This window comes from Nannospalax galili, unplaced genomic scaffold, assembly GCF_000622305.1.
Source record: "Nannospalax galili isolate Female #2095 unplaced genomic scaffold, S.galili_v1.0 scaffold518, whole genome shotgun sequence".
In the NCBI taxonomy this organism is placed as follows: domain Eukaryota; kingdom Metazoa; phylum Chordata; class Mammalia; order Rodentia; family Spalacidae; genus Nannospalax; species Nannospalax galili.
This window is the reverse complement of record NW_008342851.1, coordinates 4,063,675-4,075,181: the sequence shown is the minus strand read 5'-3', so window position 1 is coordinate 4,075,181 and position 11,507 is coordinate 4,063,675. Positions and strand designations below refer to the sequence as shown.

At 41.9% G+C, this 11,507-nt stretch overlaps 1 protein-coding gene across 1 annotated transcript in view; it reads right to left on the bottom strand.

Annotated features, from left to right (window-relative positions):
- Positions 1–5,136: 5,136 nt before the first annotated feature.
- The window catches only part of LOC103738729 (baculoviral IAP repeat-containing protein 1a-like), a 54,532-nt gene continuing 48,161 nt past the window's right edge, over positions 5,137–11,507 (bottom strand). The window contains exon 15 of the mRNA XM_008838857.2: positions 5,137–6,134. Within this exon, the coding sequence (XP_008837079.1) occupies positions 5,770–6,134 (365 nt within the window). The 3' untranslated portion in view covers positions 5,137–5,769. The remainder of the gene's footprint in view (positions 6,135–11,507) is intronic.

The following is an 11,507-nucleotide window of genomic DNA, read 5'->3' as shown; positions in this document are numbered from 1 at the left end:
TGGCAGGTTATAAAATCAATCTACAAAAATCAGTAACCTTTCTATATACCAATAACAAGCAACTGGAGAAAGAGTACAGGGAAATGTTCCCATTCACAATTGCTTCAAAACAAAAATCTTGGAATAAATCTGACCAAAGACACCAAAGACCTCTACAATGAAAAATTTAAATCGTTAGAGAGATTGAGGAAGATACCAGGAGATGGAAGGACCTCTCATGCTCATAGGTTGGAAGAATTAATATTGGAAAAATGACCATCCTACCAAAAGCAAGATATAGATTCAGTACAATCCCAATCAAAATCCCCGCAACATACTTCACAGAATTAGAAAAAAATCATCCTGAAATTTATATGGAAGCACAAAAGACCCCAGATAGCCAAAGCAACCCTGAGCACAAAGTGAAACGCTGGGGGGATTACCAGATCTCAAAGTATACTACAGAGCTATAGTCATAGAAACAGCATGGTACTGGCACAAAAATAGACACATAGATCAATGGAACATCTGAAGACCCAAACCCAAGTACATGCAATTTCAGCCACCTGATATTTGACAAAGGTGCCAAGAACACAGAATGGAGGAAAGACAGCATCTTCAACAAATGGTGCTGGCAAAACTGGATCTCCAGCTATAGAAGAATAAAACTAGATCCTTATCTTTCACCTTGCACAAGAGTCAACTTCAAATGGATCAAAGACCACAATGTGAAACTGGAAACCCTGAAATTATTAGAAGACAATATTGGCAGTAACTTACAAGACATAGATGTAGGAAACGTTTTCTAAATTGGACAGAAGTTGCTCAGGAATTAGTTGCTCAGGAATTAAGGTCAACAATCAACAAGTGGAGCATCATTAAACTAAAAAGTTTCTGTACAGCAAAGAAACAAAAAAACAAGTGAAGAGAAAACCCACAGAGTGGGAGAAAATCTTCACCAGTGACACATCTGACAGAGATTTAACATCCAAATATATAAAGAACTCAAAAAACAAAGAATCAAGAAACCAAGTGACCCAATTAAAAAATGGGCTAAAGATCTAAACCAAGAGTTCTCAAAGGAAGAAATAAACATGACTAAGAAACATCTCAAATGTGTTCAACATCGTTAGTAATCAGGGAAATGCAAATTAAAACCACCCTAGGGTATCACCTTACCCCAATCAGACTGGCTATGATCAAGAGAACAAATGATACCCAAAACTGGCAAGGATGTGGAGAAAGGGAAATGCTCATTCACTGCTGGTGGGATTGCAAACTCATGCAACCTCTATGGAAAACAGTGTGGAGAACTCTTAAAAAACTAAAAATGAACCTACCATATGACCTGGTTGTACCACTCCTTGGCATACCCAAAGGACTCATCCTATTGTAGAGACACTTGTGCAACCATATTTGTTGCTGCTCTTTTCACAATAGCTAAGAGATGGAAGCAACCTAAGTGTCCCTCAACTGACGAGTTGTTAACAAAAATGTGGTACATTTACACAACGGAGTTCTATTTAGCAGTAAAGAAAGATGAAGTAATGAAATTTGCAGGTAAATGGATGGATCTAGAAACTGTTATACCAAGTTAAGTAATACAGACTTAGAAAAAGAAAAGACGTATGTTCTCCCTTATCTGTGGATCCTAGCACCAAATCCTTATAAGTGAATATATATCCTGATGCAACTGTAAGGACAGGAATATGGAAGGGAAACAGAGAGGTAAAGCTAAAGAAGAAACCAGAGAGAGAAGAATAGTAGGATAAATGTGTTATTCAGGGAGAAACATGTAAAAAGGGGGTAGTTAAAGGGGAGGGGGAAGGTGGGCTATACAAAGATCTATGAGAATAAACGGGGAAAAATTCTCCAGATACACAGTTTAAAAAAAAAAAAGCAATAAGGTGGTTAAATGAAAATCCCAGTGCCAGAGGTGGGTGTCCCCCTATGAGCTGTTGGCCCGAGGGACCCTAGAGGACTCCAAAACATTAAAGGCCATTGCCAATAATGTTGGTTGTACATGGGAAGTGGATGGGAAAAACCCTATTGCTGAAGACACTGCATGATGTGAGTGTGGGAGAGGGAGAACTCAAACTTGGACTAAGCTGGAAACTCCTTTCCACTGAATGGGTGGCTTTCATTGTGCCAAAAGGCAATATGCAGATGACTGGGGAAGAATAGTTCCCTATAATTCTCCTGAACGACGGACCCATGTGTTGCACTACCAACATACCAAACAAGATGTTCCTGCTGGTGCAATAGTGGAGCATGTAGTGTATGTACAACCAGCAAATTTTGATTGGCTATAAAGCTCACTCCTAGGGGCGGAACACACATCTGGTACTGTAGACCCGGGCAACCCCCTGTGGCAGGGGAGAATATAAGCCCCAGAGGGAAGTCACTGCACTTGCTTTGTTATATGGAACTGATGCACCTGCTAAAATACCATCCAAGCATTTTTGTTTACATCCACAGGTTAAGTTATTGTAGTAGTCACTGTTCAGATGTTCCTGTTTCTTCCTGGGTGTGTTTTTATAGTACATGGAATCCCACTGAAATGGGCCAACAGCCCATGGAAAACAGACGATGCAGAGACTTGAAAGTTCAGTGCCTTGCCACGACGGGAGGAAGATCATCCCACATCTATCACCCCCTCCAAGGCTCAGGGACTTTTGCAGAAGAGGTTGGCAGAAAGAATATAAGAACCAGAGGAAGGGGTAGAGTGTTAACTGAAGTGTCCTCCAATCACTATGCCAGCAAGTTATAGTCACACCTCTTTCCCACGCTCATCAAAGAGTCGAGGGGGGAGTCAGTTACCCCTCCCACCCAATCAGTCGACCTTATCTACATGTGGGGGAGGGGCAAAAGATATATAAGCCAAGAACACTGGGAGGCACCTCTGTCACCATTTTGTGCAACTGTCTGTAGGTCACAGGATCTGTATTTGACTGTGGACTTTACAGTACAGCTGTAAATGGACCACTCTTCTGTAAATAGACCCTTACCCTATGCTCTGTTAGTAGAACTAGTAAGGATTTTCAAAAAAAACAAACTAATGCACACCTTCATTATGTCACCAAAATTGACTCCATGTTGGCAAATCCTTTGGTCTTTGAATTGTTTTTCGTCTTTTTTTTTTTTCTTTTGCCTTTTTGAGACAGAGTCTCCCTGTGACCCCAGCTGGCCTGGAGCTCACTATGTGGATCAGACTGGCCTCAAGCTCACAGCTCCCAAGTGCTGGGATTGAAGGTGTGTGCCACCACGTCCGGCTTTAGTCTTTGATTTCTTATCCTTCTTTTCCACCCTTAAGCTTTCTTGTATATATATTTTGATGTAACCTGCTTCATGTTGTTTCTGAAAAATGTGTTAAAAATTGCCTCTCTTTGGAATAATAAAAAATTCTTTAATAAAATAAAATACAAAAAAAATCATGTCTGACATAACTGTTTATCAAGGGCTTTAAAAGTTCTGTCTTATACTTGTTACAGCTGTGGTACATGCTTTGCTGTAAAATTTCTAACATGAGTCATGGTTTTAAAAAAAAAAAAACTTGAAATTGAGGAGAATATTCTAAGAAGGTCCAGGAAACATACAGAAAAGCAGTTGAGAAGAGAGGAGACAGCCCATGAGGCACAGCAGGTGGATTTAGAGATTTCAAGTGGCCTTTAATACGGAGTACATGATCAGAAAAGGAGACAAAAAATTGACAAGCTGCTTCTTTGTTTGTTCTGGGGTGTTTTAAATAAAACAGAAAGAACCATGGGATTATATTAGAGCTGTTTTTTCATTTGTCTTTTGCAGGACTGGGGATCAAGCTTAGGGCCTCATGCATTCCAGACCAGTGCTCTACCAATAAGCAACATCTGCAGCTCTTTGTAAATACCGTTTTCAGACAGAGTCCTCCTTAACTGCCCAACCTGGCCTTGAACTTGTGATTCTCCTTCCTCAACCTCCTGAGTAGCTGGGTTTATAGACGTGTGCACCCTCATTAAGTTCACCTAGATTCTTTTCCAACTGTACCACTAAATCTAGTGAGTTATGCCAGTTATCAACTCGTTGCTTCTCGGGCCCAAATTCAGTTTTCACCCTCTGTTCTGCAATAATAGCTTTCTGCTCTGAATACCTCTTCCCTGTCAGCAGGCCCAGTGCATATCTGGTCGGTAGAGGGCGCTGCTGAGACATAGAAGGAGCCAGGGCTTCTTCTGGTTCTGGAGGGGGAGGCACATCCCTGCAGCACCAGCTCCAGCCACAGGCACCTTCAGCAGCACACAGTGGCAGAGCACACAGCACTGTGAGGCATCTTGCAGCAAAATATCCCCAGTCCAGTAGCTCCCAGGCTGCAGATTCACAGCCCTAGCAAACCTTGGTGTCCCGGCTGTGTCCCGCAAGGTGTTGATTAAACCCCAGGATTCCCTAGACTAAGATGAATCCCTGTGTTTGCTTCAGAGTTCATATTCCTTGCTACCTAATCTCCATCATTCCAGTCCTTGGTTAGCACTAATGATACACTAACTTTCCCCCAATGACCCTGTGGTAAATTTCCCTCTGGTTTCTGTCTTCTCACTGAACTATGACATAATACTTAAGAACTTTCTGATAGCAAAAGTATTGCATCCCCAATCAAATGAGTAAGAATATAAAATATTTGACCTTTCAGAGGCAACATATGTTAATATTTTAATTCTAAATTATTTTAATTTTTGTTCACTTAATTTTAATTTTTTTATATTTCTTTTTTTCAATGCTGGGGATGGAGCCCAGGGCCTCATGAACACTACGTAGGCACTTTATCTTTAAGCTACACTCCAAGCCCTAATTTTCATGTTAAATAAAAATAACACTGGCAGTCGCAGAACAAAAGTAGCACAGAAGGGAGAGAGTGAAAATCAAGAAAGCCTCACTTCCCGAAGAAACCAGTGCTAACCTAGTTCTTTTTCTGTTCAAACCTTTTTCCCCAACTTCAGTGAGGTATAACTGACAAATAAAAAGTACATAATATTTAAGTCATAAAAGCATAAGGCATACAGATGAGTTTTTAATATGTATATGAAATGACAAATGACTACCACAATCAAGTTAATTAATTTTCCCCAAAATTTTAATGTATCTAGAAACTGTATTTAAATTTTAATGGGATTAAACCATGTACCCTGATTACAGAGGAATATAAGAAAATGTAAGGTCGTTACAGCACATGTGGAAATCTCAAAAGCCTCTGAAACAAAGCAGTTTTCCCTAAACCTAACTTCTTCTTCACACTGGTAATGGAAAAGAGATGTACAAGCAAGCTCTCCCACATCAAGGCTACTGAAATGCACAAAAGACCCTGCAAAGACTAGAGAATGTCTTCCAGAAAAGTCATCTGCATCCTGTGGTCGTCAGCCCTTGTCTCATCATGTGTGGAACTGATTCAATCTTTAAATTGGACGTTTTGTACCTAAACTGAATACTTCGTCTGTGCTGTGGGTTTTTACATAGATCCTATTGCTTTCCCACAGCCTCTCCGTGATGACCTTGATAACAGAGGGTTCACTGTATGAACTTGATTGAGAGGCTAATCTCTATGCAGAAGGATCACACAAGACTGCAAAGATACTGTGCATGATAGCTCTGAACTTTAGTGATGGACATACAGGCTTTTAAAAAAAAATCCTCACACACTTCAGTAAAATTCTTGTGTATGAAATAGTTATGGTTTTGGTCTTTAAGGCAGGGTCTTGATTTTGAAAATCAAAGTTTTAGAACTGTTGACAAAATTTCTTGATTAGTAGTCTTCAGCAGCATCTTTTATTTCTGAATAACCAGAGAGGGTGGTAGGATCCATTTCCAGATAATAGTGAAGCATTTAGATTGAGGGTGTCTTTCCTTCACAGCATTGAGCAGTTTCATGTCCTCCTCAACCAGGAGCCAACTTAGCATGGTGAGTCTGGTGAGGCTGGGCAGTCGGGACACACACTGACTGAGGGCCTTGACGGTGGTGGCCTGAACTTTGATACATTGTGGGAGATGCCTGGAAATGTTCAGCTCTTGCAAGTTTGGCAGGTTGTCCAGGACTTCAAAGAAATTTCTATATCCTTCTTCTGTAATCTTGTTACACAGTGAAAGATCTAAGTTCTTGAGTTTCTGGAAGCCTCCACTGACTGCCACCTTGGCTGCAAAAACAAAAGATTTGTAAGAACAGAATCCTAAGGACTTCAATAATGGTAAGAAGGTTATTTATACCAATCCCACACCCACCCTCACTGAAAGTACGAAATGCTCACTATAGTATTTTTAAGGTTGGGCCTTAACCCCGCCCCCGCCCCCAAGACATTGGGTGATACAGAACCACGTGACCAAAATCCAAGGGAAAACCACAAGTAGAGCACACAGAGTTTTGTCTTTCTGGGGAACTTAGAGTTCTTTTTTGGTCTCCCAGGAGGACATATGTCAAGGTACAGCATGTCTAAGAATCATGTGAAATTACAAGGGACTCATTTGTAGTAACAATGTCCCCCTTTTCCCAAAGAACTGTGCCCTTCCCCTGATGACCAGAAGGAATTCCGCACCTACAGACAGCAGGAGCTCTGAGGAAAATAGAGCCTAGAACCCAGTAAGTTCTCAGTTAACATGGGTCCATGGCTTTGGAAGCAAGGACCTAATCAAGTTTTTGCTTCGTTTTTCATTAAAAACCACGTTTCTCTAATTTGAGCAAAGGTTAGGTTTGCTGTCACCCCAGAATTCAAAGACAGAGACCCTAAGAAAATGTCTCAGCTGTGTCCTGAGTAGGTGTCTTCAGTGATAGGGATATTTCTCATTCCCTCAGATGAAAGACTCCTCTGGGGGACTGAGGAAAATCTCAGGCCTTCCCCATCCGTTGCCTGCTCCCTCTGTTTTGCTTTATTCTTTATGTCACATGGTACATTAGCTGGGGCTGTGGTGTGTCTAAGTGCTGCCCTCCAGGGTAAATTTTAAACATTACTCACACTGGCAAAGAGTAACCTGTCAGCTGTCCATTAAAAGAAACCTTAGGGCCGGGCGTGGTGGCACATGCCTTTAATCCCAGCACTTGGGAGGCAGAGGCAGAGGCAGGCAGATCTTTGTAAGTTCAAGGCCAGCCTGGTCTACATAGTGAGTTCCAGGACAGCTGGGGCTACAAGGAGACCCTGTCTCAAAAAGACAGAAAAAAAAAAAGAAAAGAAACCTTAGGAAAGTAACCATTTCTTATTCTGTCAACAGAGATTTACCCACACTGTGCTGGGTTCTGGGAGGAGAAAGTATCTGCTCTTCAGAGGGGAAGGTTGAGGGGTTATTGCTCTGAAATCTATGTAAGATTCAAGTTCTGAAAAGACTTTGAGCTAATCTGGAGAACAAAAAGACAGAATAGTGACTTAGAGATAAAAGAAGCTGTGAACTTTTATCTTCAGGATTCCTCTTAAGGTGAGAAAAAAGAAGCTTTTAGGAACGGTCACAAATTACTTTTTTTTTTTTTTTGAGACAAGATCTCATGTACCTCAGGCTGTCATTTAACTCAATATGTAGCTGGAAATGACCTTGAATTCTCTATTCTCTATTTTCTCTCTCTCTCTCTCTCTCTCTCTCTCTCTCTCTCTCTCTCTCAGCACATATGTATGTAGGTGCCTATGCCCAGAAGAGGGCATCCACTAACCCATAACACCCCACTTGTTTCCCTTGGAGACAGGTATCTCTTTCTAATCCTATGGCTTGGGCTTTCTGAACTAGGCTGGAAGCCAGAAAGCTCCAGCAATCTTCATGTCTCCAGACCCCACCTCAGAGCTGTGGCTATAGGTACTCAGCTTCTTATGTGGGTGCTGGGATCCAAACTCTGGTCCTCATGGTTGCAGAGCAAGCATTCTTAACCACTACACCACCTCTCCAGTGCTGACTTTGACCTCTGGATCCTCCTGCCTCAGCCTGGGAGTGCTAAGATTCCAGTCGTACACCACCACCATGTCTGGCTAAATTACCATTTTTAATAGCATTTATCAAGTAACAGTGCTGAGCAGTAACAAGATGAAATCCAGCCTTTGTAACCCCCATGAAGCCCACTCCAGTCAGGCCTTTACTTTCCTCTCCAGTTTCACTCATGAGACCTACTCCTGCCTCTCACTCCAGACATTCCTGTGTTTATTTCTAAAGATCTCCAGATAGACCTGGTTCTTCAGCACAAGTGATTGCCCTGCTCAGAATGCCCCAGCCCCCCTCTCCCCAGCGTGTCCCCACCATTCTTACTTCAGGTCCCACCAGAAACCTCACTTCCTCAGAGACCTCCCCAACCTCAAATTAGGTTGAGATCTTCTGTTGTACACAGAAGGAAAGGAGAACTGGGCAGCAGATATTGGCCAAGAGTATCCCGAACTGACAAGAAGCCATCAAGACAAGGGTCCCATGAGTTCTACAAAACCAAGTGGAAAAACACTGGGAAACCACCCTCTGCACCTCACAGCACAGCTGCAGTTTCAGTCTGTTTGGTGACCATAGCAAGTCCCCTGTCTCTAAACGCAGTCTCATTGGGGTTAGGGCCTCAACACATGGGCTTTTGGAAGACAAATTATGTCTCTGGCAACTGCTGCAAAGCAAAGACTATAGAAGCAGCTGCTCTGGAGGCCGAGGCAGGAGCCTCATGAGTCCTAAGCCCCCTCAGCTACATAGCAAGACTTGTCTCCAAAAGGAAAAAAATCTAAAATCTACCAGTGTGGAGAAGACACCTTACTTTCAAGGACATGATAAAAACACAAAGCCGAGTCAACAAAAGAAATGACACAAGCCAGAAACACGAGAGAAAGTAAGTCCAAAACTGAATGACACGTCCACTGCAAAAGTACTTCACAGACAGAGCAAACAGACAAAGCCATTTCCCGACCATCAAAATGGGAGAAACTTCATGACCAGCTGGCTCAGTGGAAAAGAAATAGTAATAGGGATCTTTAGGTAACATCCCGATGAATGGAACTCAGGTGAGGCTCAACAGCAATAGAAGTTACAAAGAAAAAATAATTTCACCAGGCTCAGTGACCGTGGCTGTAACCCCAGCACTCAGAAGGCGGAAGCAGGAACATTGCTGCAAGTTTACTACCAGCCTGGGCTGCACAGAGAGACCCTGGCAGTAAAAAAAAAAAAAAAAAAAAAAAAAAATTAACGTGTGAATACTAAACACTGAGCCGTTTAAAACAGGAGTTGGACCGTTTCTGCCTCTGCTGCAGCCATGGTACCCATGACAGAACCTGTGGGGAATGAGAGCAAAAATAGAATGAAGTTTTGAAGTTCACCCTTGACTGCACCCACCCTGTGGAAGATGCAGTCATAGAGGCTGCCTGTGTGAGCAGCTCCTCCAGTGGGAAATCAGCATGAACTGAAAAGCTGGGAACTTGGTGCAAAGGTTGTAACCATCAAACGGGGAAAGAACAGGATCACTGTAACTTCCGGGGCACCTTTTCCAAAACTATTTGAGAAATCTCACCAAAAAATATTTGAAAACTAATCTACGTGATTTTTCACAATTTTATTTGTTATTTTTAAGTATATATGAGTGTATTGCTTGCATGTAGGTAGGTACACCTGTGTCACGCAATGCCCATGGAGGTTAGAGGAGGGTGTCGGGTCCCCTGGAACTGGAGTGACAGATGGTTGTTAACTGCCATGTAAGTGCTGGGAACTGAACCCAGGTACTTTGCAAGAGCAGTCAGTGCTCTGAATCACATCTCTCCAGGTCCATCTACATGATTTTTATGCATATTCACTACCAGAGTTAACAATTTTGTTACTTCTAGATTAACCTGGATAAAGAGGAGGGGAATGATAAGGGTTAATATGGCATTTATCCAGGATATTTTGTATTAATTTAATAAAGTTTAGGAACAACAACAAAAAATGGTAATTGAAGAGCCAAATAGAGAGAGAGAAACTGAAATAAACGATGACACATGACTAGAGGGAAGTAAATGCAATTTAAGTAATTTTTACATTTACTTATTTGCTTTGGGTGGGGATGAGTATGCATCTGTGTATATGTGTATGCACAGGCCATGGTGTGTATGTGGAAGTCAGAAGACAGTTTGGGGGAGATGTGGGTCCTGGGGATGGAACTCAGGTCATCAGACTTGGCAGTTAGTACCTTACCCACCAAGCAATCTCACCTGCCCAGGTAAATAGAATTTAAATATTTTAGGGGTACATACCTGGCTCATTAAATGATAAAAATATTCATTTACATACTAATTTATATTATTCAAAGATGCAAATTTTAAATATTTCATTTATTATTTTTATTTAATATGTATGAGTGTTATGCCTCCATGTATGTAGGTGCACCCATGTCATGGAATGCCCTCAGAGGTCAGAAGAGGTTGTCAGATCCCCTGGAACTGGAGTTATATACAGTTGTTAGCTGCCATGTGTGTGCTGGGAACCAAACCCAGGTCCTCTGCAAGAACAGCCAGTGCTCTTAACCACTGAGCCATCTCTCCATCCCCAAAGCTGCAAATTTTAATATCCAAGATAATACTTGAAAGAGTGAAAACGCAGAGTTAAACCAGGTGTTCACACATGCCTGTAATGCCGGCACTTGAAGCTGAAGCTGGGGGGATGGCAACAAATTCAAGGCCAACTTGAACTAGTGACTTTGAGACAAGCCTAGGCTACAGAGTAGACTTTGCAGGGTGCCTCTCAAGCCCATGTGACCCCTGAGGAACAGATCCTCAAACGACCTTAAGAGTAAAAATAAATTGGTTTATCTGGGCCAACGGTATGGCCTTAAACACCCAAAAGGAAAGTATAACCAAAGATTAAAGGGGCCAATATAATTTCTTAAGAGTCCATATGCGTAGCTAAAGGCTACATAACAAGCAACAATGCCAGACAGGTGATACCTTCTTTTGAGTTGTTGGCCAAGGTGGCCAAAGGGACTCCCAGATAGTAACCCAGCAGAGAACTGGGAAAATGAACAGCAGACCCCAATCTTATCCAAAGGAATATTGACAACAGATTACCACAAGATGAGAAACAGCTGACCCTCCTAAAACAAAGACCTCTAGATAGGCTGACTAGATTCACCAGATGGACAAGTAGTGAGGAAGGGCTGGGGGTGCTGACAACACAGCAGACAGTAGCAGGGATATCAGAGTATAAGGGCTCTGCGGGGGGCGGGGGAGGCTATGAGAGGGTGCTACCTGGGAAATGGGTGTACAGTCAAATAAGATGGTTTGGGATGTTCTGTGTGATATACACACAAAAAAAAATCAACAAATTTTTTTAAATGTATTATATTTGAGGAGGAAGCATGGAAATTTACGTCATGCCAATTAGTAGATGTGATAAACAATACCATTGAAATCTACCCGATGACTTTATAGACATACACAGGCGCCAAGGATCTGAGTGCAACAGATTATGACTGGTAATAATTAGATACATGCAGATTAGAGATGCAAGCATCAACATCTGAGTGTTAGTAGCAAAAACAATGAGTCTTTCTGCAAGGAATAATATATTCTAAAATGAAATGGACATCTTTTTTAAAAGGTAAA